This window comes from Truncatella angustata (assembly GCF_020726525.1).
Source record: "Truncatella angustata strain MPI-SDFR-AT-0073 chromosome Unknown BKA67scaffold_7, whole genome shotgun sequence".
NCBI classification, from domain to species: Eukaryota; Fungi; Ascomycota; class Sordariomycetes; order Amphisphaeriales; family Sporocadaceae; genus Truncatella; species Truncatella angustata.
Window position 1 is genome coordinate 2529561 of NW_025763387.1, and position 24719 is coordinate 2554279.

At 45.4% G+C, this 24719-nt stretch overlaps 7 protein-coding genes across 7 annotated transcripts; 4 read left to right on the plus strand and 3 right to left on the minus strand.

The window, feature by feature from the left end:
* Positions 1–777: 777 nt before the first annotated feature.
* BKA67DRAFT_638369 (amidase signature domain-containing protein) lies at positions 778–3149 on the plus strand (the record flags this gene model as incomplete). Its single annotated transcript, XM_046105715.1, has 5 exons — positions 778–811; positions 1041–1263; positions 1329–1756; positions 1808–1877; positions 1932–3149. The coding sequence occupies 5 exons, from the start codon at positions 778–780 to the stop codon at positions 2920–2922; spliced, it is 1746 nt and encodes a 581-aa protein (XP_045955564.1). The 3' UTR covers positions 2923–3149.
* A 7908-nt stretch (positions 3150–11057) lies between these two features.
* Positions 11058–11686, minus strand: BKA67DRAFT_523023 (uncharacterized protein; the record flags this gene model as incomplete). The annotated part of the gene is made up of 3 exons (XM_046098431.1): positions 11058–11158; positions 11214–11468; positions 11521–11686. The coding sequence occupies 3 exons, from the start codon at positions 11684–11686 to the stop codon at positions 11058–11060; spliced, it is 522 nt and encodes a 173-aa protein (XP_045955565.1).
* Positions 11687–14772: 3086 nt separating this feature from the next.
* Positions 14773–16446, minus strand: BKA67DRAFT_576661 (uncharacterized protein). The gene is made up of 2 exons (XM_046103584.1): positions 15912–16446; positions 14773–15861 (listed from the first exon to the last, which is right to left on the minus strand). The coding sequence occupies exons 1-2, from the start codon at positions 16215–16217 to the stop codon at positions 14857–14859; spliced, it is 1311 nt and encodes a 436-aa protein (XP_045955566.1). The 5' UTR covers positions 16218–16446; the 3' UTR covers positions 14773–14856.
* A 906-nt stretch (positions 16447–17352) lies between these two features.
* Positions 17353–17853, plus strand: BKA67DRAFT_594353 (RmlC-like cupin domain-containing protein; the record flags this gene model as incomplete). The annotated part of the gene is made up of 1 exon (XM_046105046.1): positions 17353–17853. One exon carries the CDS (start codon positions 17353–17355, stop codon positions 17851–17853), a length of 501 nt encoding a protein of 166 aa, XP_045955567.1.
* An 827-nt stretch (positions 17854–18680) lies between these two features.
* Positions 18681–19889, plus strand: BKA67DRAFT_638372 (uncharacterized protein). Its single transcript, XM_046105716.1, has 2 exons — positions 18681–19064; positions 19135–19889. Exons 1-2 carry the CDS (start codon positions 18801–18803, stop codon positions 19813–19815), a joined length of 945 nt encoding a protein of 314 aa, XP_045955568.1. The 5' UTR covers positions 18681–18800; the 3' UTR covers positions 19816–19889.
* Positions 19890–21077: 1188 nt separating this feature from the next.
* On the minus strand, positions 21078–22634 carry BKA67DRAFT_380094 (ceramidase). The gene is made up of 6 exons (XM_046096543.1): positions 22319–22634; positions 22239–22251; positions 22125–22185; positions 21893–22039; positions 21452–21730; positions 21078–21395 (listed from the first exon to the last, which is right to left on the minus strand). Exons 1-6 carry the CDS (start codon positions 22453–22455, stop codon positions 21121–21123), a joined length of 912 nt encoding a protein of 303 aa, XP_045955569.1. The 5' UTR covers positions 22456–22634; the 3' UTR covers positions 21078–21120.
* Positions 22635–22844: 210 nt separating this feature from the next.
* BKA67DRAFT_539060 (lipin, N-terminal conserved region-domain-containing protein) lies at positions 22845–24149 on the plus strand (the record flags this gene model as incomplete). Its single annotated transcript, XM_046100572.1, has 4 exons — positions 22845–23147; positions 23224–23227; positions 23527–23770; positions 23834–24149. The coding sequence occupies 4 exons, from the start codon at positions 22845–22847 to the stop codon at positions 24147–24149; spliced, it is 867 nt and encodes a 288-aa protein (XP_045955570.1).
* Positions 24150–24719: the final 570 nt, after the last annotated feature.

Below are 24719 nucleotides of genomic sequence, written 5' to 3' on the forward strand. Positions count from 1 at the left end.
GATATATTCTAGACAACGGTCGAAAATCGACTTGCACAGATAGTTAATGAGCTTGTTGACGCCGGTATTGCCATGTCTCCATATATGATTTCTGTCGATTACTGCCATGGCCCGCGGAAAGAATTCATAGCCTATAGAGTGAAGTCCCGTGCGCTTCTCAGTTCTGTCGAAGAACTTGACCGCAATTGGATCGGTGAATTACAAGAGCCCGTGACAGTGATGTCCAACCGTAACTGTCCTTAGAGTTTGGATTCACTGCATTGTTTACGCGTATACTTTACCACCGCTTCGTATCCGTTTACCGCTGCCACAAACAGCGGTATTTGACTGTATTGATCCTTGAAAACCCAACATCTGCCAGACCGCTTGGCTGTGCAACCGGAGTTATGATTGAGATTGACTTCTGAGTTTCAGTGAACTCAAATACGCCATTCTTTTCGTCTCCAAGCGACTTCAAAGGTGAAAGACAAATACAAAACTCAATCTTAAGCTTTATTTTTGAGTTGATCCCAAACAAACGAGTTTCATTCAGACGAAAAACTTAATTATTTTTGAGTTTCAAGAAATTCATAATGTTAATAAATTAATGCATCAATCAATGAAAGAATACCAAAAATGTCATTTGTTAGTATGGCAACTTGAAAATGACCATTTAAATTATTTAAGTACTAGTTCGAATTTTAACAACGAAACAAGAGTAAAAAGAAAAAACCTAAGTCATTAACCTTAAATCCAATAAATCCAGATAATCTGAAGTTGAAACTAGACAAATACATTATGTTTCACTCCGAAGCACTAAAGTGTCAGCCCTGTAAGACAGTTGTCCTCTGGGGTCTGCTGGGTTATGTAGAGGACTTATCATCCTATCATGTGTATTGACCTAAGCGACCCGAATGCCCCAAGGATTTAAGACCAGTATAAATTGCATCGGTGCAGCTATTAATATGTCAAATCACAGCTAGCTACCATCGCTAGTTTTAACAACAACATGCGCACCTCTTCTGTACTAGTAACTTGCTTAGTGAGTCTTGTGTCTGCAGACACAGTCGTCAGTCTTGATCTGGCCCTGACGCCATCACTCTTTCCTTCAGCTGCTAATGCGGACACTACCTCCTTCTTCCCTATGCCGAAGTGTGGTGACTTTGAACTGGAGGAAGCAACCATTGATGAAATGCAAGCAGCCATGGCCGCCGGTACTTTGACCTCACTGCAGCTGGTCATATGCTACATGCTCCGGAACTATCAGACGGAGGAGTACGCCAAGTAAGCCATCTATATCACCCTCAAGAGAAAGAAGGAGTATGTCAGAGCTAACGGATGTCCTATAGCGCTCTACTGCAGATAAACCCAGATGCTCTCGCCACCGCGGCCCAGATGGACGCCGAGCGCGCCGCAGGCAAAGTGCGTGGGCCTCTGCACGGCATTCCCTTTACGGTCAAGGACAACATCGCTACTAAAGACAACATGGAAACCACAGCTGGTAGCTGGGCGCTCCTCGGAAGCATCGTGCCGCGGGATGCATTTGTAGTCAAGCGCCTCCGCGAGGCGGGTGCCATATTGTTTGGCAAGTCGGCACTGAGTGAGTGGGCCGACATGCGTAGCAACCACTATTCTGAGGGCTACTCAGCCAGAGGCGGACAGTGCCGAAGCGCGTACAACCTCACGAGGAATCCGGGCGGTAGCAGCTCGGGTAGTGCGGTTGGTGTCTCGATTAATGCTATTGCCTTTTCACTTGGCACTGAGACTGATGGTAGTGGTAAGTCATTGTAGATGTTCGAATTTTTGGCTATCTGCTGAAGTATAACAGTCATTAGTCCTGCCGAGCGTGCTGGTATTGTCGGATTCAAACCTACCGTGGGGCTAACCTCCAGAAACGGGTATATCTCTGTTACTCAGACACAGTCTGGTACGCTATGCTAACTATAGCTTAGTGTTGTACCCGAAAGTGAGCACCAGGATACTGTAGGCACTTTTGCACGGACTGTTCGCGACGCCGTCTATGCGCTTGATGGAATCTATGGTATTGACTCCCGTGACAACTATACCTCAGCTCAGCAGGGCAAGACCCCAAATGGCGGCTATGCACAGTATCTGACTACCAATTGCGAAAACTTGAAAGGCGCTGCTTTTGGCCTTCCCTGGAAGAGCTTCTGGGTATATGCTACGATCGAAGAGCAGACCCAGCTGCTCGAAGTCGTCTCCATGATTCAAGCGGCCGGCGCTACGATCATTAACAATACGGAGATCCTCGACAACGAGAACATTATCAGTAATACCACATGGAACTGGGATTGGGGCACCACCCGTGGTTACCCCAACGAGAGTGAATACACAGTCATCAAGGTCGACTTCTACAACAACATTAAAACCTACCTTTCCGAGCTTGAAAATACCGATATGCGGTCGCTGGAAGACATCATTGCCTACAACTACGCCAACGACGGCACGGAGGGTGGCTATGCATATGGCAACCAGTCCGGACACCAAACTGGAATGGCAGCCTTCAGTTCCGGACAGGATGGTTTCTTGAATTCAGCAGCTACCAAGGGTGTCCAGGACGAGACCTACTGGCAGGCTCTGGAGTTCGTCCAGACATCGACCCGCAACGGAATCGACTTTGCGCTCAAACACAACGGAACCAATCTGGCGGGGCTGCTGGTACCATCTGTAGTCGGACAGACATACCAGGTTGCGGCGCAAGCCGGCTATCCTATGATCACGCTGCCGGTGGGTATTCACTCCGGCACTGGCATGCCGTTTGGGCTTTCCATTATGCAGACGGCTTGGGCGGAGGCTGAACTGGTCGCGTGGGGAAGCGCCATTGAGGATTTGCAGTTGAAGTCGGGGACGCAGTACAAGAGGACACTGCCTAAATGGCACAACTATCTTGCTAGGAACATCCCAGTAAACTCACGGGGCTAAGTATGAAGACTTAAGCGTAGCAGTATGGTTGTTAACTGTGAGCTGAAGTTGATATATCAGAGTCAGATACACTGTCATAATCTTGGCACGCAGCATGTATCCTGGCGCTCACAAGTTGGAAAGTCTTCAGTGGCGCTTGAAATTCACATGGAATCCGATATAGGCTGAGGCTGGTAATGGAAGTGGTTAAGCTATCCCAATACAGAGAAGTAAATTTACATATCGAAGGCCGACTTCAGATAAGTTCGAACCTGCAGCTTAGCTCCCGCCGCTCACTTATGATTTATTCATTTTGCTTCTCTGTTTCCTGCTTTATCGCAGGTACGACTGCCTTCAATTAACCTTGTAACGTACTATCCATTCCCGACTGCACGCGACCTGCTTCCTTCTCCCAGTCGTCCCAGAATCTAGTTAAATATGCTTCCATTCTCGACATTTCCCTCATCAGCTCGGGATCCACCACCATCTGTACAACTGGCACAAACAGGAACACCACCACTCGGTGTCTTCTTCGCCCCATTACAGACTCCGCTACTTGCACTGGCATCGGCTTAGCACTCTCTGCCATGGAAATCTTGAGTCTCTCCACCGAAGAAGCCTCCGCCTCACAAGATTACTGGGTTCCCAAAATTTCCACAATAAAAAAAGAATGTGTTGACTTCAAACATTCAATCACACTAGTGGTACACAATAGGTCATAATGTTAAAATCTATTCCCTCGTTGTTTATCTTTCGGCGTCACCAATTTGTCTGTCCTAAACGTCCGTTCCCTAGCTTATCCCCACCCTACCCTGATGCCAACACCAGGAATCAGCTGGAAGCAAGAAGGCACTCCGGACCGCTGTCATTAGAGCAACCCAATACGCCTGTCCAGCCTGTGATCTACGACACCTCCACTCCCTGTTCTTGTAGCCAATGAATGGCACTCCATCATCGCACAATTTACGTTCAGTGCTCCGGCCTGTTTCCTCCCAAAGACTGAGAACAGGAAGTGGGAATGCTTTCTCTACAATAAATTTATAACAGACACCATTTCGTTAGTGCTTCTATCCCCCGAACAGAAAACCCTTAAACACCGTATAAAACATCGTACGAATCTTGATCCTTTCTGTACGGGACGCCAGCAAGTGATCTATATTTGCTCAGGGAAATAATTGAGATCAGAAAACGCTATTCACTTTACTTTCTGCTGCTCAAAACTAATGAGGCGCTCGATGCCATGCCCCAGCTAGCAGGCTCTGGAGGCGTTGAGGATAACCTTCTATTGTACTACGTGGTTCGTTTTGTGCTCGAAGTAAACACGAATCTATGAAGTTCAAGTAGAAAGACTGGTTCTTATTCGTCCAGTTCCAGCGTGAGACCGCAGTGATACTTTGAGCGCTGGTGCCGATTCTGCTCCGCAGATGTTGCATTATTTCCACTATCTGCCAGTTCAAAACATGCCGAATAACGATGACAGCAAGACATGATTGCTTTCATCCAACGTAACCTACAGCTGCACGCCTCAGCACAAGCTAACTCTGCCTCTGCTTGCATGTCATGATTTACTCACGGCCCGGAAGTATCCGCATCGGAGATCTGTCAACAGTCGATAACAGCCAGGTTACCTTATTTAACCCCTAAGACTGGCGTACGCGAGGAAATAGAGGAATTCAAACCTTAGAAAAACTCGTTTCATCATCAGTTAATATGAGGGGGTCTCATGTCTAAGGATCGGACAGATATTGTCATTCAGATAATCTAATATTGATCTCAAAATTCTAAAAACACGAAAATAAGCACTAAACGGCGGGACCTGGATTGAAGAAACAATGTCTGAATAAGCAGAGCAATCTCGACGGGGCACCACCTATATGTTTCATCGTGAATTGGCTCCCATAACTTCCATCAATAAACCTGTCTATTTTGGGAGAACAAAGTAATTGCCAGATTCTGAGAAATAAAGCCACGTAACAATGCTACTGAACAATGCCTAAAAAAAGCGGCAATAGATCAGTCGATGTATGCTCGAACCTCATACCCTATCCGCCATGATGATAAACTGCGGTCTTTCGTGACTTCTTTTGAACTGACTCAATTCCTTCTGAAAAATAAAAGCCTCCAACGCCATTCCAATAGCACCAACTCAATCAGGCATGATCGCGGGCAGTTTCGAAGGCGGCGTGATCTGTCATTCTTGTACGTGCGGTATGTTCTGCAAGCATAGGTCTCGACGCCCATAAGTCCACGACGTCAGACAAATGGCCATATACGTTGCGGTAGTGTCAATCGAGTTACTCACGCGCGCCTTCAGAGCGAGTCTCTACCGATAATACTCCAGTCATCCGTTTTCACCGGGTTACTGGACCTGGTATTCCATTTCAGCGGGGGACGTCGAGGTGCTTACATGCAGCTCGGATGTGGCCGCAACAACAAAGTGGCTTCGAATGAGTCACCTACGATTTACGTCAGCCCATCAGACGACGTTGTCCATCTTGCCATGCAATCAAGAAGCTTTGGGACGTTTATGTTTCTCCATTGCGTATTTTTCAACAAAACAGAATCTCTTGCTATCTACTTTTATCAATGGGATGAACTCAAAAGACTACCCGGTAACCTTCCTATTGACCCAGATGCATATCCTAGCCTAGTTAGGCTGCAACAACTAAAACGATTGTTCGTTATCATGCTCGAAAATGGGGAAGTGCAAGACAAACCATGCCAGGGAGTTCTTCAATTTGAATCGTTCGGAGCAACGCTACTTGAGAAATCCAATATCTAGGATGAGTTTGGTCAACTCCAATTAAATGCTAAAGTTTCATTCGTGAGGAGTCTACCAACAAAGCAAGGCTGCGCTCACCTTCCAAATATCCAACCGTGCGAGGCCCGGGGCTCGGACCGAGAGAATGGAAATATTGAAACTTAATAACTCTTCGATTGGGAGGACCAATGTTTGGAATAAAGACCATAGGCCACGTGGTAGATCGTTAAGGAGCACTAGAAATGAGGTGATCCAAGATAAACCAGGAGGAAAGGATCATGCCGAATCATAGGGGACAGTGGGGCGAATAAATAGGTTTAGTAAAGACGGTACTTCCTATTCTACATGGACAGTCATTACCTTAGCAGTCAATTTAATCATCGATTTTACCCATCAGCGAAGGAACCGTGGAATCTAAAAGTGATGCTTCAGAACAAGATGCCTCCACTAAACGATGTAAGCTCCGTACAACAATGTAACTGCATATCAAGTTGACCGTTTTGCTTAGAGGATTTATGCATGGATAGATGATTTTGTACACAGATCAAAAAATCTGACTGATGCACATTACCCCCGAGAGAGGTACATAATATCAGCTTATACCCTACCAAAGTAGATTTTAAACTGGATGCTATAACAGATTGGTTAGGGCTCTGAAAACGCTAGCGACTATAAGCTTATCCTCCTAAACACCTAGCATAAGAGAAGGATGCCGCGAACGTGCAATTATGCATTCAGGTTCCTGGTTTTCATCAGCTCCTGTTCGAGGAGTAGCGCTCTGTTCTTTAGGATGCCTGAATTTGACACCATTGCCATAATCAGAGGCTTGCATAAATGAACTATTAGGAGGGGTGATCGTAGTAATTTAATGGGCACTCTAAGCCTGATGAGGCTTATGAACGCTATATGAAGCAGCGATGACTTCCTAGGAAGTCATCCAGACAGGGAGTCCGACAGAAAGGGATCTATTTAATAGCAGTAGCTAGCTAGGAAGTTGTACAGTGAAGAGGGCTCAATAGGTGGGCGCAATGCTAACCGAAATCTCATCAACCAGCGGTGACTCTATAGGATATCATACAGACATGCCCAGGAGGAGGGGGTCCATGTAATGGTACTGAAGAAGCAAGTCGTCCGTATGAGACGTTTCGGTGCAGGAGTGCGTCTCTTAAAAGCGATGGCTTACTAGACCATCCGTACGAGGGCAAAATGCATGTGTTGTGGCAGTGCTGATCGAGACAGCTCGTCTGGGTACCGTAACTTCCTCGTAATCACCTCTAAGAGAATTCCGAGGGAGCAGAACCAATCTGCTAGGTAACTCTACATAGCTCACAAGCGAAGAGACTTGCACAAACGCAACTCAGTTGGAGGACAATGCACCGTCTACAGCTTGGGCTATGGCCGGCCGAACAATAAAGGCCCTTGTCCAGCTCCAGAATGCCGAGGAAACTCTCCCTCCTTCCTAAGATTCACACTAAAGTCAAACATACCATCACCTTCTACCTACAATCATGATGACCCGCCAGTATTCAATCTAGAGGGATCAGAACCAGCTAGAGCAGTCTATCAACTCTGCGGGCTCTGATCAGCCTCGAATGCAGCCCAAGTATCGTGCAATTAATCACCGAGGTGATTCGGCTGAGGGTGCTAACGACCCTTTCCAAAGTCGGATCAGTCGCAGCGATTGTCTGGAGGTCTTTTCGTACCTCATCATCGGGTTTCTCTGTTAGTATACCTCGGATGTGAAGGGTGATGTGTCGGTTGGGTCTAGTTTGTATGCGGTTGGTGAGGTTTTCCGATAATTGCTGAAGGTGTGCGTTGGATGATCAGGGCTGTCAAAAGGCTTAGAACAGTAACGATAAGTGGCCAGATAGCGGACAGAAGTCCTTGGGCCCGTTCCATGGTAATGGTGTAGCCCAGAGCTAGTGTGCTATAAATGGTCTAACCTAGACGCTAAATGAATGGCGTTGCGTATAAAACGAGTACAGGAGTTTGTAAGATCATGACATTTTACACGTCTTCGTGTGGCTTAGATCGGGTACAGCCGTGAGTGGCATTACTCCGCACTTGATACTGCATTTCTCCTCATCACGCTGCACATACCGCGATCGGGCGCAAAGTGCAGGTGTAGTTGCTGGGCGGATCGTTCATTCAAAAACATATCCTAAACTTGTGGGTGCCATAAAGTCGTCTTATTCCTACTTATATTTAGACGCGGCATGCTTTTTCGATATACACTTTATCATGATTAAGCTCCTAAGATTATATAAAGGAATAAAAGAATATAACTTACATTATACTTTACTACTTACGCTTAGTGGCATTAAACTTTCGATAAACTACTTAACCGACTACGCTTAGAACTTAAGGTTAACTATTTCCCTTTACTATTGAAAGAACATAGTTGATTGACGGGCTATTTTATTATAATAAGAAAAGTTGAACGAGATATAACATTAGGCTATTCTAGTATCCGTTGTCCGACAACGTATAAAGCCGTATTCGTTATAAATTAGTGTAAGGATTACCTTTATAATAAGTCGAAGAGCTTACGATCGCCTCCGTAGCTATTAACGAAGCTCTTTTAAGTGCTCTCGAACCCGATTTACAAAAGTCGCGACCAAGCCTATAACGCCTAAAGTTAGTCCCTTACCTTATAAAGCCAAAACCGTAGCCGATATAGCTATCTAAAGTCTAACATCTATACCTTATATCGAGGCAGCTTTTTTGACTCTTATATGTATGGCGATAAAAGGCTTTATGATTAGCCTTTCGTAAAGCTTATAAGTTCTGTTACTAAATCGATTCGATCCTTCGAATTAATGGACTTAATAGTTATAAAATATTATCGGCGTTAACTTAGTCTTTACTTGATTTAATTACTTAAATTCTTAATAAATATAAGGTGTTAATCGTTATAATCGAGATTATAAAATAAAGGACGGTAATAAAAGTTAATAAGTATGTATTTAATAAAAAGCTTATAAATAAGCCGAAATATAAGCGACTAGTTATATTAAAAATGAGGGTAACATTATCAAATTATAAAAGAATATAAAAGAGTTTATAATTAGTTAATTTTAACGAAGAATTCAAAGAAAATAAATATAAAGATTAAACACTTAAAAGGACTTATCATTTTAATACCGTAGATTAACGCTTATTATTATTATTAAATACGCCGTAGGACTCTAAGTCCCTCGGTACCTCTCCGAATTACACCGTACGGTAAACCTTGCCTTAAGGGCTGGACGAAACTCGTACGCTTCGTGTGCTTTACGCCCTCGCGGCGTCTACGTTATAGTATCTATAATGCGACGTTAGTTCTCACCTAACCAACGAAACTACCCCTGAAAAGACTAGCTATCCCCTATATAGGATAGTCTCCCCGTTTGTAATAACCACCGGACTAAAATCTTCGCCACTTCCGGGATTAACGTAGCCGCGACAAGGTCGCGGCGTGTATCTAACCTCACCGGAGCTATAAAGCTCTATAGGCGTGCTTGAGCCTCTTCTAATAGCCCGCAATGGAGGAATACGTGTCCGACCGTTTCGGGGGCTTCGCCACAGCGACAAAGGGGTGTATACGCCCCGAACGCGTCTATTCTAAACAAGAAAGCTGCGAGTCCAATTCGTTTAGATCGGATCTGGAAGATTATCGTGGCTTCTTTCCTCTTAAACTTCTCATACTGCTTTAGGCCAGTTCCGGGGGCTTCACCGGCTAGTGCTTTGCGTTGGCGGTCATCTTGCGAAGCGCTAGCACTTTATATACACTGCTGGCAGTGTCTAGAGAGAGCCAGTCGTAGATCTGGTCTATCGGCCCGTCTTAGTGCTCGTTCGTACTTCTCGATCGGGTATGCTGCTGGGCGTAAGGGGGGCGATAACGGCTTTCTTCGCCTAACCGGCTTCGCCTCTCGTAGTATATGCGCCGCCTTTGCGCAAGCGGTACGTATTAGCTTGTCGGTCTTTTTCTTGCGAATCCGTAGTTCGAACTTAGCCGCTTGAGCACTTAAGTAAATGTCTAGCGGTGGGATCGCTGCTTCGGCTTCAAGTAGCTGCGTTGGTGTAGCCTTGTACGCGCCGCAGATTGCCCGTAAGCACTCATTTTGAGAGCTTGCCAATGCTTTAACCGGGCCTACGGGTCTCTCGCTGATAGTGTGCCACGTAGCCGCTCCGTATGCGAGTGCTGTTCGTATTACTACCGTGTATAATAGCCTTGCTCTTAGGAATTCTATTCCCCACGCCATTCGTACGAGCTTCGTAAGGGCTAGCTTTTGTGTGGCGAACTTCGATTTTACCGTTAACGCTTATATAATCCACTATTATATTATAAATCTCACTATTAAAGTTAATATCGTCGGAAGAAAATTCGTAAGACTAGATTGACAGTAAAGTACATGTCGCAGACTGTAAGCGCGCGACTATGGACGCTAGCAAGGCTGCCAAGGATCACGCGTTGCCATGTAACAAGAACATGCCCTTGGCTACCCATTAGCCATGAGCTGTGCTCGTCTTTCCGATTAGCCTGTCTGCGTGGCTATTCCGTGTCTGGCACCGTACTGGCTTAGGGCGAATGGTCATATCCACAGTGCAGTAGAAGTGTTCAATTGCGTCTTGGCTCCGTCCGACGTCTGTTTTCACGCCTTGCCTTGCGCTGCTGAACAACATCAAAATGCCACTTTTATCCAATGTCATGGCATATGATTTTAGAATGAATATGACCGAAAATATTGTGGCAAGCACAATGGAACGTCTATGACCCATGGGTGACACTGTATTGAAGGATGCACCGTGTAGTGTCCTCCGGTTAGCCCTATGATGGGCCAAGAGTAGCGAATGCACTTTAATTTCTAGACTAGATTGAAAGGTGAATGCTGATGTATTACCGTGAGATAAACCGTAGTTTAAAAGAAATACAGGCTTGTTGGTTTGCTGAAAGCTTACAAATCGCCTCAATGCAAACGAAACCGAAGCCCTAGAATAATCGTGGTAAGGCCTAGAAGCTACCATCGACACAACCAAGGTGTAATCAAACAAATCACGATATTTCCTTCCGTAAGCAATACAACCACTATTGACTATTCAGAGGTTTGAAGTAGATCTGTTCGAACGTGGAAGACTATGTTTCACTTCCGAGTAATTTAGTAGCGATATATATCAGAGCTACCTCTGATGAAAATGTTTCTATGTACATTTAAAGATATATGTACGAACCAAAGAGAAGTAAAAGAGACAGCTAGTCAATCTGCCGGTTGTCTACCGGCAGGCTTGGGAATATGAGATAGGGAAAGCCGGTCATGTATGTATGTTTCTGTCAAGGGACAAAATGCCATATTGTTCCATGGCTTTTACGCCTCCGCCAGAGCTCAGTTGAGCCTACAACCGTCAAAATTGGCCTTTAGATGGCAGTCACGTCAACCCAAAATCGAGTATCATCGGTCAGGAAGCTACTGCTACTCTGAATCTGGCTTTGAATCCAATATACGGCTTCCTTATAGTCTAGACAGAGCGTTAGCTAAGTTCAAAAGTTATCGATTATATAAGAAATACTGACTATTGATGTCGGTTGTATCGCTGTTCATCAGTCCAGATGCACCATTACGGTGTCCGCGGAACCATTTGTCCACTCCATAGTAGTTCTGGCATTCGTGGCATGCAGTGACGTCCTGGCCGAGGTTGGAGTTCAGGACGGCACCATCGTTGTAGTTGTCTACCGAATCACCCTTGAACTGGGATGAACACTCCCGGAGCATTCCCCAATTCTGCTTCATTATACCAAAGTTGGCGCTGTCGTATGTCTTGCCGTCACCTAGAAAGTATGTTAATGATAAGATGGTTGCGAAGATGAGAGGGTCAAGTACCATAAGTGTAGTTTGCAGTCATAGTATCAGTTTCGAGCATGGCAATGGCGATGTCCAAAGTTGTTCCTCCCGCGGCCGTAATCGCCTGCTTGCGAGAACCTAGCCCCGAAACAGTGTAAGAACCACTGTTTGCCCGTGTACTTATATCCAAATTGAAAGTTGGCATTGCCAGGACGGCTTCACAAATCGTGAGGAGCGTGAAAGGGATTGTAAAATGCATTTGATTGTTGATACACGGGTAGTGAAGGAATTGGCAGGAAAGAACAGAAGCTGGTGAAAACAAGGAGCAATATCAACAGCTGGAATAATGATGCCTCTCCCTAAGATTGACGTTTGAGTTGACTTGAGCTTTATATAAAGAACCATTATATGTTCAAATCTTAATCTGATGGTAAGGCGCGTACGTTTAATACTGGCACTTTGTTTCATACGCTGCCATTACTGTCATCAGTTCATTTTCCACCATATTTACCGGGCCGATTGCCATTTAAACAAAACAAATACTACATCGCTAGACCTAGGTAATGCTAGTGAAAGCACAGATCAAGTGCTGTAGCCAAGCAATTGGTGTAGTGAAAAGTGGATGACTTTTCAGTTGCTCAACACCGGGCAAACGCTCACCACCTATTGTGAGGATGTTCAATCAATTGACTCGTACACTTCCATTGATAATCGTTGAGACGCTCTACTCATTGTTGGTGACAATATCTGGAGAACCACGGATACCCTTAACATTTGTTATGCATGCACACTCGGAGGGGCCTCAGGTGAGTCGAGCCATTGATGATCTATTTCCGGAGTACTATGGTATTTTACCATGTGCTGACATTGTTTGTTGTTACTCTATGGCTTTTGAGTACTCAAGCGCCTTAGGGGTTGCGTGTCGTACTTCCTCTCCATAGACATTGAACAAGTCTTGTACTGAAGTGAAAAGATGTTCTAAAATACGAGTTGTAAGCTTTGCTAATGTATCATGCCGCTATGGTAGTCGTATTTTTAAGAGTGTCTCAGTATGATGTGGAGAATTGCATAATACGGACAGGGAACGGTGAAATACGTGCTTAGCTTCACTTGCCAAACCCCCTCGGTTACATGTACCGTAAAGGGCTAGAGGAAACGGGTTTGAAACATCACGAACTTAATTAAACAAACTTTCCAGCAGCAATTAATTCCTACTCTCACCGTTCTATTTATTGCCACAACTCCATAAAACCTTTTCATCTTCCACCTCACCATGTAACTCTAAATAGTCCCCTCAATTAACAGTTGTCCCCCTGATTACTTGAGTCACCTCCATAGTCGTTATATCAGCTTCATCTTAAGATTTGTCAGAGTACACCGCGGAGTACATACCGTCAAGTATCCGCCTCTCGACATCCTTACTTAATATCCTCGCTTTTCAAATATAGGACCGAGACTAAGACTCGTGAACCAATAAGATATGAACTAAGCAATACCCCGAGCACCAAAGTAGCGGCTGTTTTCATTGTATTCAATCGAACAGCCAAAGTACCATATGAACTACGAGTCAGCACTGTCACGCTTATCTCTTGGCATTTAACACGATTCCCTTCTTCAGCGTGGGTAAATGTTCAATATCAACGAGCTAATGAATGATGACACTAGACAGGCATGATCAATGTCGGTGCGCACGGAGTCAGGGGGACCCTTGTGAAAGGAATAGTTATATGCTGTTTATGCTTGTGTGCAATGCCGAAGGCATCCCTCCAAATGTGGATTTAAAAGATATCTCATCGCTATTAATCAGTAACCGGACCATCGTATCAAGTGCCACAAGGACCCATATCTCTATCGTTGCCCACTTCCACTAGAACATCGACCTTTATCCATTTATTGGCATCAGAAGATATACACCTAACAATAAAACTGGTACAAACCAGGTCTTACGTCCAAAGGTCATCACTTAGTGTGCAAGGGAGCGACCTAACCAGCGTTACTCTTAGGGTATATTTCAGTAAGGAAGTTTCAAATAGATCTTAAGGACAAATGCTACCAACTCAGCTGCTTTTGAATCTAACGGCATCTGACATCCAAGACGGCAGATTGCCACCGAAGCCGAAAGACCTCGTCATGGCCAAAGTAACGATCAAACGTAGTTAAGACTGAAACCGAACAACTTAGGGGACCGCCGCCGAGTAACAGTCTTCCAATTTACCGAAGATTTTGGACTCTTGCACCTCTACTGGACGCAGTTACTCTGTTACAGTGTACGGTGCAGTTTCTCAATATCAATGGGTCGCTGTTATGGAAATCTAATCAGTAATTGTGGCGCAATCAGCAATCCCAATCAGATTGTCGATGTTCTATTTCAGCTACTTATCATCTCCCATTGCATTAAAACAACTGTTTCTACACTACGCGTGTGAACTCAGTATTACCGGGTTACTCAATATTGACTGGGGCAGTGACTACTATACCAGAGGCTGAGGGATCCCTGAAGGCTATCTATTAAGTATGGACCGTGCACTTCAGGCGTCTGCCTAACTGGTGGCACTAGGCAACCATCAACAATTCTTAAGTAAATCTTCTTCTTTTTTCTTTTTGAAGCCGTAACAAGCTCTGTCCTTGATTTTTCCATTGATTTCGTCCATTGTCATTCCCGGATCACTTTGCACCGCTACGTGATTAATTATCTCCGCTCGTTAGCCTGCTTAGAGATCATTATCCCTTTTGCACTCAACTATGGCCGCTTATTGATGATATAAGATGACATCGCATTTATGGTTGGTCATTTCTCGTGACCTTGGGTTCACACAGTATTCTCCGTTCATGGTCGTTCTACTCTGTTGTTGTCCATTGAGGCAATGCCCCTAACGAAACCAAGTAACGTTACGCCAATATCTAATGGCTTACTAAATGCCGATCAGTGAAACATATAGTAGCTACGCTGATTGATTAGGTTCTGTAAAGGGTGCGAAATTGATTTAACCGAAGGGCTTTGATCGATCGATTCATATTGTCAGTGGTTGGAAGCACATTCTGTAACATCTCACAATTTAGTTGTAGCGTGAGAGCATTAAAAAAAGGGGCTACCCCCCTCTCTCTTATTTACAAAAGAAAGTAGCTGACGAGCCAGCTATAGACATGGGGAGCTTCGGAAATATGTTCACCCGCTCCACACCCATGCGTATTCTCCCTCCTATCAGGATTAATGTCCTCCGAGGCTGGTTCGTCGGCAAAGGGGTATCTGGCCACTCTGTTGATTGATGATATGCTATTTTTCATATCCTTATAACATGTTATGCCGTGTTAACTAAGTTCCCTATGATATCCTCTAATCTAAACATCCTTCTAGTTCACAACTTTTCAAGTATTTTACACAACATTCTGACTCGTCTTTTTCGATCTTCCACGGAACCCCCAGCCGATTTGATGTGCTACAGAAATAGCGACGTCAAGATCATCTGCCCAAGCCAGAACCAGTCCAGGGTTCTTCTGAAATGGGCGGGCCGCAGCAATAAGATCCAAGGGCGTGTCATTAGCATCCTTGCCACCAAGTATCAATTGCTCAGCCAGCTCCCCTGTCTTGATGTTGCCGACGGAGCTGACCAGTAGTTTGTTACCAACGGTTTCCTTGATCTGCTTCGCAAATCCAGCTTGGTAACCCGGGCCACTGATAGGCTTTTGTAAAACATGGGTACCACCACTCGACACATCTAGGACGTCCACCCCCCGTTCAGCCAGCAGCAGTGCCAGCTTGGCGCTGTCTTCAACACTCCAGCTGGGTCCTTGATATTCCGGGTTAGCTGCCAGCCAGTCGGTAGCGCTAATACGGACAAACAAAGGCATGCCGCTGGGCATGATGGCCCTTAGGTCTTCAACAATTTCAAGAGCCAGCCTCGTACGGTTCTCAAAGCTCCCACCGTACTTATCACTGCGCTGGTTGACAGCAGGAGTAAGAAATGTTGATACCAGGTATCCATGCGCGAAGTGTAACTCGATAACATCAAAACCAGCACGTATCGCGCGCTGCGCACCGGACACGAAATCTTTTCGAAGCTCTTGGATATCAGCGAGTGTCATAGCTCTGGGTTTAGGAGTGTCTTCGCTAAACGGCACATCGGTTGGCCCGAAAACATTGTCTGGCCACCCATACACCTCCTTTGTGGCGACACCGGTTGACTGTAGCCAAGGGGCGACAGTCGAAGCCTTCCGACCAGCGTGTGATAATTGAATGCCAATCAAAGAGTTTTGGCTATGGGCGAAATCCACATGTTTTTTAAGGGTTTCCATATGTGCATCAAGCCAAATTCCGGAATCTTCAGGCGTAATACGGCCATTGGCCTGAACGGCTGTAGCTTCAACCATAAGGAGGCCAGGCTTATCACGTCAGCAAAGTGAAAATGTTTTGCCATGGGATTGAAACTCACTCCTCGCTGTGCGATTCCTCCGTAGTGTGCGATATGCCACGGCGTGTGAAATCCGTCATGGCAGCTGTACTGACACATCGGGCTGACGCAAATACGGTTTGGCATCTTGACATCACGAATTTGGAGCGGAGTGAAGAGCTTCGGGATAGGTTTTCCGCCAGGTTGTTGACGTATCGCCGTACCAGGAGCCGGATCCTGCGCTGGCGTGAAGAAGGGCACATCTGGTGCAGCAACATTGCGAAGTGACTTCGGACCGTTTGCTTCCTGCTGGTAGAGACTGAGGCGTTGGATCTGATAGGCGGACATTGTCGATGTTGGTAGTTACTCAGTGGCAATTGAAAAGCCAGATTTGATTCATTGAACAAATACGCTTCCAGAGAACTCCATTTATATATCTTCGATGGACGATTGCTAGGAGCGATCGCCATCGGGCCGGTTGTATGCCTATAATTCATTCATCTATTATATAATCTTTGTTCATAACGGCCGGAAGCTTTTCCTAGTGAGCTCGAATTTCGGCCCTATGTCCATTAGGTTGATACAGTAGAGATAACTTTGCACTCGGACTGCAGTCATGACTAATACTCTTAACATTACTAATGCTCTTGACGTCATTCGCAACTACGTAACCCACATTGAATACTGGAAATGGAATAGCCGTAACCTTTAGTACAAACTTGAAGAGAAATAAGGCGATTAATGGCTTACAAATGAGGTGTAGAATATTTCCCCTGTGAGTCGAGTGGCATATCATCAACATCTCGACGTACGATATGTGCTGGGTGTTAAGAATAAATATTGCCCTCTTGGTCTGTGTAATGTCGTTATCGTTCCCACTGCTGAATGTTTTGTTCGGAGTAAAATTAAAAATGTTCTTAATCGTCAAGTTGTTCTTGAACAATCGCTGGCCATCAGCAAGGCCGGGAGTATGTCCAGAGCCACATCTCACTTGGTTAGAGAAATCGTAATAACAGTATTGTGACATGCACTTCGCTTCTCTGGATTTGCCTATTGCAGATTATGCAAATCTTGTTGCAAATTGTGGTCGTGCTCGCTAATGGTCTTTCGGTCTAATCAGGAGGCGATTCGAAACTCACCAAATGAGTAGGGCTGGGTTGAATGCTCATTACTAGTACCCACATGCTTCTTTCGAGCATACTTATATTATGACCAACTTGGCTAAAGTATTCCTTTGGAGCAAAACTTTTGATTTTGCAGCAATTCCTAGCAAGTCTACTTAACATCTTCACCACTTATACTTTCAATTGTCCCTGCACTGCACTCACCTCAACCCTTGTTTCTTTGCATAGGATTTATTGAAGAAACCATCCTCCTCTTCGAACACTTACGCCCTGTTCGGATCATGGCCTCTGAAGCGGTACCGAGTACTTCCCATGATCAGTCGAATTCGGACAATGCCTATGTTCGTGACGCATCTGCGATGCCCTACCGCGGCCCTTCCCTCCCATACGTACCAGACGATCTCGTTGTCCCAGCTATCTTAAATCTCGAATGCGATGAAAGACTGTGGGTCCCGCAGGCTCCCGACGTCTGGTTTCGGCCCTTGCTATTCTCTGTCTCGCAGGGTTATTTTGTCAATATATTGCGTGTACGAAAGTCTGGCATACTATCTAGACACCGACATACCGGGCCTGTCCACGCTACTGTCCTCAAAGGTCGTTGGCATTATCTTGAACATCCTTGGTGGGCCGCTGAGGGTGGCTACGCTTACGAGCCGCCCGGAGATATACATACCTTGGAGGTTCCAGACGACGTCCAGGAAATGGTGACCATGTTTCACGTCACAGGGGCATACATTTACGTAGACCCAGAAGGAAATCCCGTCGGTATCGAGGACGTGTATAGCAAATTGGAAAAGGCGAAGGCACATTATGAAGAAGTTGGACTAGGCGCTAGTTTTGCAGATCAATTCATAAGATAGATAGTGACATCGACTTAGGGAGAATGTTGCCCCGGGAAATTTTGTTCTAGGAATAGGAGTACCTATGTATTTCAACGATCTTATACCAGTGTTCTACTTCGAAGAATAATGATTCTACTGAATATCACGGCGGTCGCAGTGAGAAAAGCTGGATTCGCGACTCGCAATCTTTTCAAGGAAGAAAGTTGTCCCGGGACGAAGCAAGAGAGAAATAAGATTATCTAGTGCACCGGCGCTCTGCTTGTTAAGAAAAAGCCGGTTCTCTTGGCGTATCATCCGAATTGTGGTACGAAACACCTGACTAGCGAACCGTAAAATCGACTCAAAAACCTGATCAACCTAGAGCTACTAATAGTACTAAAGAAACACCATGACTTACATCATCACGGCAGAAACTTCCCCCTAACAGGTGTGAAAAATATTACGTAGTTACGTGCACAGAATTTAGCACGGCTGTCAATGCCTGGCGAGTCACGCTAATGACGACCACCATGCTAGATCCAGTAAAGATCGTATGTATGCACTCCTGATTTTTATCTAGAGGCTTATTTTAAACGCGTGCATATTTCCTGTAGAATGGATCCCAATTAAGGTAATTATTAAGAAACTATACTATACATGATGCAGTTTGGAAGTCCATTTGTAATTCTCGACATGGAAAGCTTGCCCTCAAGCATGTATGCAAAAAATGCCAAACCATGCAAAATCAATCAGCATTGCGCATCCGTATGTTGATAAGCTATATGCTACCACTAGTTTAGTGTATTTATAAAGCGGGAAAGCTATAACCCATCTACGCATTGAACATTATTTTGTACAGCTTTATAATCTTCCAAACCCTGCATGATCAATATTCTTTTTCTTCCGTACAACTCTCACCACAACATCGACTTACCATCCCGTCATCCTTCTTTCCAATTGCTATAGAAACGCAGCAGTTTGTTACAATGTCCAACAACACTGTCGGCGTTTTCCCTGCATCCGGAGGCATTGGAGGCAGCACTGTGAAATACCTCCTTCCACGTGTTTCCCCCAAGAACCTTGTGTTTATTGCTCGAAACCCTGCCAACTTGGACTTTGCCCGTGACGCTGGTGCAACGGTTCGCAAAGCGGATTACGACGATAACAAGGCACTTGAGCATGCCTTTGACAAGATTGATACATTGTTCTTGATCTCTTATGCCTCAATCGAATATGAGCACCGAGCCGAGGTCAGTATCTGGCGTCCTGGAACAACGCTGTCCTTCAGAAGCCGTATCAGCTAACCTGGACTGACAATAGCGTCACCGAGCAGCAATAGATTTTGCTATCCGCAGTGGAGTCAAGTATATCTTCTACGGATCGCTTGGATTTGCTGGAAAGGAAAGCAGCAAGAAATCAGTGGCCCACGTGATGCAGGCCCATTTGGATACAGAGAGATATCTTGAAGAATGCGCCAGCAAGCATGACGACTTCTGCTACACGATTGTCCGTGAGGGCCTATATTCGGAGTCGTACCCGTTGTACACGGCATTTTTCGACCCGACCAACCCCGTTGACAAGATAAAAATCCCACACGATGGTTCAGAACCTGGAATTGCTTGGGTGAAGCGCGAAGAGCTTGGTGAGGGAACAGCTGAGCTTATCAAGCGGTTTATTGAGAGCGAATCGAAATTCAAGTTCCGTGGTCAGACCGTTCTCCTTTCCGGTGTCAAGATCTTGAGTCTCAAGGAAACTGTGGATATTTTGGGCAAGATAGCAAAGAAGCAAGTGCATATCCATCAAGTCTCAGAAGACGAGTTTGCAAAGCAGCCTCAGGTATCGCAAAACTTCACCTATAAAGATGTCGATTTATCAAAGGCTTGGACAACAGCATTTGAGGCATTTCGTAGAGGTGAAGCGGCTGTCGTATCCCCGTTGTTAGGTGAATTGTTGGGTCGAGAGCCGGAAAGCTTTGAGAAGACGATTTCTCAATCAATCTAATTCAATTTCAACCTATGTCATAATGGAGTATGAGGATCCAAATTCTCCATGAATAAAAGATATCAATCACCGTCCGGGGGAACTTGATCGCATCAGACTGCCAGCTTAACGTATAATAAGTTAGAAAAACATCTGCAGGTCTCCCACCAGCCTTCAGTTACGATCCGCGACTTATTATAAGTCCGCCGCTAGTCTAAACTCCTTATGGCGCCTTTCGTTCCCGTTGCTTGATAAGCTATATATAGAAAACCCTGCACATTGTAGAAATACGAGAAACATATTAGACCAAGGATGATAAGTGAGTTCTGTTTTTCATCTCAAATGAAATAGACTTGCTAACCAATTGGCTTTACATTTGATATCCTCTCGCACTCGTTTTATATATCCTTTAACCGCTATATGAATCTGCACCAATGATCCTATGGTTGTGGCGGGAAATGACCGACCACACCATTGTATAACATGCAGGGGCCAAGCTCCCACCCCAAACGGGGCGTTTTTCAACACACCCTGTGATTTGATGTTACCTCTCACTGCCTCCTTAGAATCGAATAAACGCATTGTTCACGGCGTATGGGAAGCAAATCAGATACTCGTAGACATAGAATATAAGAACCGTGGATTATCTTAGTGACCGGATTTGGAGAACTACGGATCGTGCAACTCGTGAAAAGCGAGAAACAAGGAGGGAGAACTATCTCATCAGATGGATGATATGTATTAATGTATTTACTTGATAATGGATAAGCCACATTCGAGCACGTCAGGAACTACCTCCTTCATATGATAGATGCACTAGGATGTTGCCACGTGCGTCCCTCCATTAACTTGCAATGTCTGCCCGGTAAGCCATTGAGACGCTAGTGATGGGAGCAATTCTACGACACCAAGACCATCTTTAGGGTACCCTGGGCGTTTTATCGAACTTATATTTAAAGAAAACTAAATTATGTTTGTTATAGAGTTATTTAATAATTATATTATCGTCGGGCGTCCAAAAGGTACTGTTCATTGGGGAGGGTGTAGCAAAGTCCCGAGTTCAAACATCGGCCCAAGCGCAAAAAAAAAATTTATGAATCGGGTTCGTCGTTGCGATGGACGATGGTTAATGATTGCGGATGTCAAGCAAAGGCAGCTGGACCAAAAGAGTCCAAATATACTCGAGACAAGTGGAAAAATGTGGTTGCACCTTGATGTCCCACTTTTCTAACGTCAACTAAAGCTAAGTCTCGATGCCAAGTTTTTGATAACTCCCCGCCTGTAGCAGCGCTATCATACAACCGCACGAGACGTTACTCTCTCAAACTATTTAGTCTTCGTATCCTGTACTTCCAATCTGGGAAGAAGTAGTGCGCTTTTCCATTTCAATGTGATTTCTGCGCCGCTAGTACCGATGTAGATACGTAAATACTCGATCAATACGATGAAGTAATATACCCCGAGTCCGCTACCAATGTGCCACCAGCCATGCATCTCCAACATAAATCCTAATGGGATACCTACAACCTCCCGCATTGCTCTCAACTGAGCGCAATAGTTCCGGTCGACATTAAAGGCAACACTGCCCACCACGAATAGTACTGCATCTTTAGTCAGTTTTCGTCCCACCAGTTCACTTAACTTCAACAAAACTTACCACCTCCAAACAAGACCAGACTTCTCATCTCTCTCTTCACCTTGTCATCCGTAACTCTAGAAAGCAAAACCATGCATCGTGCAACAATGATGAAAACCAAAGCAAGGAATACGTTTCCAAAGATCTTTTGGGAATGGTAGATAGCGTGATAGGAGACCAAGATCGCGGAACCGAGCGAAAGACCGGAAGCGAGAAGGAGACGCGGGAGGGGAGCGAGTGTGAAGCTAAATGATGCATAGAGGATAGTGGATGTAGGGAGTAGGATTGATCCTTGATCTACTGTTCGTCGGAATATGCGAGTTAGTCTCGTTGGCTTTCTTTGTCTTAATGATGTTACGAGAATGAATGAGTGTGCGGTGAATAATATCGACCACGGCTCCGTTTTTGGAGAAGACATTTGATAGACTTAATTTGGGAGTAAACAAAGAATGTAATACTTACGTATCTGAGCGAAATACTTGACGTTGGAGTGAAATATAGTTGAACATGCTCCAACGACGAGTAATGACATGTAGCAAAGGCGGATGCTGGTGCTATTGGTTATGGGGTGCTGTTTGCTGTTGCTCATTCCACAAACTCCAAGATACACTATTTCCACTATTAATGTCGTTCATTGTCACCAGTATATGACTGTTTTAGCATGACAACGGAATGGTATTATAGGGTTAAATACCGTATGCGAGATTGGTAAGCGTGTTCACGAAACCTGCGATATAGGTTGTGAAATAATTATTCTGCATTTCATCAGAACCTTAAATAGAATAATTGGATGGGCGCAAAGTCATACTATTTCACAAAACCTGTTGAAATATAGGCCATTAGTGGTGTTCTGTTCAGTTTCAGCTAATTAATGGATGTCAATGTTACCTGGTTGCCGAAGTCATTTCCCCCCATGCTGATACACCTTCAACGTACGACCAACTTAAAAACGCCATAATCGCGGGGAAAAGAAAACCGGTGTTTGAGAAATGTCCTCTATATTTTTTGGGTGATTGATAAGCCATATATAGGTATGGATGGTGCTACGGAGCCCGCCAGATACGACTAGCGCCCAGGGAGGCGAGTAAGACGAGTTAGACGAGTTAGGCCCGCACTGGCCCACAGTGACCCCAACACGACTCGCCCATTCCCAACCACTCTCCAACGTTGTCTACATTTTCTGGATTCTGGCTCTCTGTACCATGTTCGATGCATCAGTAAGTCCACTATTCTGCGAAGCTTAAATCCCGATTCTAAGCCTGCTCCTAGTCCTTCCCTAGCGATGCTGTGTTCCCCAGCAAACGAATGACGAGTCGGCGCCCTTGCGCAAATTAAATCCTACTGCTATTCCCTACGAACTTCAAAATCCTCCTCAGTCGCTGATTTACCTATACGACATGCGAATACTGGTACAATGAATTACATACGAGGGATCTCGGGGCCTGTCTCCAAGACATGGAATAGCATCAACCCTTCTATATTGAGTGGCGCTATCGATGTTATCGTCATCGAGCACGAGGATGGCTCCCTGGCATGTTCTCCGTTCCATGTGCGGTTTGGAATGTTCTCTCTGTTGCGGCCATACGAGAAGAAGGTGGAGTTTAGGGTCAACGATGTCAAGCAGGACTATGCAATGAAGCTGGCAGAGGGAGGAGAAGCTTTCTTTGTCTTCGAGACCAGCGACAATATCCCCGAGGCTATGCAGACATCGCCTCTGGTCTCTCCAGCTTCCTGTCCCTCTGTTGGAGCGGGATTTTCTGGATATAGACATAAGCACTGACTGGGAAGGCAAGATCTGTGAGTATGAGCCGTCCTGGGATTGGGATACAACCCAAGACACGTGGCTTCCAGACGGCCCAGTAACTTGAGTAAGCGTTTTGGCTACGGTTTTGGAAATCGCTCTAACGCATAGCAGGCACCTTTTACCCCGCTTTCTGCGTCTCCAAAGTTTCCAACAGAGCGGCCCGTCTCAGGCGACTGGGCAGGTCTCGAACGCGTATGATGCCATACCGACGGACTTCTTCCATCCTCTGCACGAACACATATCAGCCATGACACGGAAGGAGAGCGGCAGACACGATCTTCGACCCCAATAGTTTCCCTTGTCGATGGACATTCCGATGATTATACCAAAAGGTCTCACTGCCCTCCGCCATTGCCTACGAGAGAAGCTATCGAGCCTGCAGTGGCTTTGTCAAACAGGCTCTCGGTCGCGAATATACCATCGCAAGTCACAGATACTGGCGATTTGATACTGGACATGGCCGGATACAAGAGTAGTGAAGATGATGCTTTACGAGCTGAAGTCTGCAAGAAATCTTTTGTCGGAAGAGTGGGAAGGTAACTACGATATTGGTGCCTTCATCGGCGCTGATGAGAATGGAACCTCTTGATCTACCGCAGCGAGGAAGCAAAGGAAGCTGCCAATCAACGAGCCGCTCTCGTTGGCATCAATGATGCTGCCTCGGACACTGGTAACCACAGCGCAGCCGAGAGTGATATCCGGACACCAATGGTCACTGCCCATCATCGACCAGCCTACGATGCCAGTACCTTAAATGGGCTGGAAACACTTCCAGAGACGCCACCAGAGAGTGTAGGAGATCCAAATCGCAACTATGCCAAGACACTTCGATTGACTAGTAACCAGTTGAAAGCCATCGGACTCAAGTCTGGACCAAATCCTATGGCCTTCACGATGAATAGGGCAACATGCTAGGCCAAAACCAACGTCAAGACTGAAAACCAAAATGAAACCCAACCCAACCGAGTGATTTAAAGAGAATCACTGACCAGCAAATCAGCATGTCGTACCACCAAACTGCTCTTTCTTCCTAAGTATATTCTCTTTTGTCGTCCAGGATGCTACCGCTCGATGCTAAGACAGCACGGGAAATTCTTTCATCGATTATGATATTCATCGTGACAAGTCCAATCGCGCTTCCCTTTGTGGTAGTCGCACTTCGTCAGCTCCTTCCCATAGCCCTTGCAATGCGAGCAGTCCTTGTCCTTGTTATGGGACTTTGTTCCACGGCCATCGCAGTCCCTACAAACCTGGGCATCGTATGCAACCGTGTATCCTTTGGCCCCGCACAAAATTTGACTGTGGCCTTGTGTTTAGCCCTGCCGCAGTCAGGGCAAGCCATTGTTGTCACTGGGAATTCAAATGGGAGACAAAGTTGAATTATAATGATGGATAAACCAACTTGTGCCAGTGGATAGAGGCGGCGTCCCTGTGTATCAAAGTAGCGATGTCGATAAAGAAAAAGAGTCATGAGATAAACACTTG

Excerpts from the sequence above, each read along its gene's own strand:
- BKA67DRAFT_380094 (XM_046096543.1), bottom strand. The coding sequence starts at position 22,455 with ATGGCTTATCAATCACCCAAAAAATATAGAGGACATTTCTCAAACACC. Across the intron at positions 21,731-21,892 it reads CAAGTATTTCGCTCAGATAC|TAGATCAAGGATCAATCCTA; the intron begins GTAAGTATTACA and ends TCCGACGAACAG. Across the intron at positions 21,396-21,451 it reads TCTGGTCTTGTTTGGAGGTG|TACTATTCGTGGTGGGCAGT; the intron begins GTAAGTTTTGTT and ends CTAAAGATGCAG.
- BKA67DRAFT_638372 (XM_046105716.1), top strand. The coding sequence starts at position 18,801 with ATGTCCAACAACACTGTCGGCGTTTTCCCTGCATCCGGAGGCATTGGA. Across the intron at positions 19,065-19,134 it reads AATATGAGCACCGAGCCGAG|CGTCACCGAGCAGCAATAGA; the intron begins GTCAGTATCTGG and ends GACTGACAATAG.
- BKA67DRAFT_576661 (XM_046103584.1), bottom strand. The coding sequence starts at position 16,217 with ATGTCCGCCTATCAGATCCAACGCCTCAGTCTCTACCAGCAGGAAGCA. Across the intron at positions 15,862-15,911 it reads GAGGAATCGCACAGCGAGGA|CCTGGCCTCCTTATGGTTGA; the intron begins GTGAGTTTCAAT and ends TGACGTGATAAG.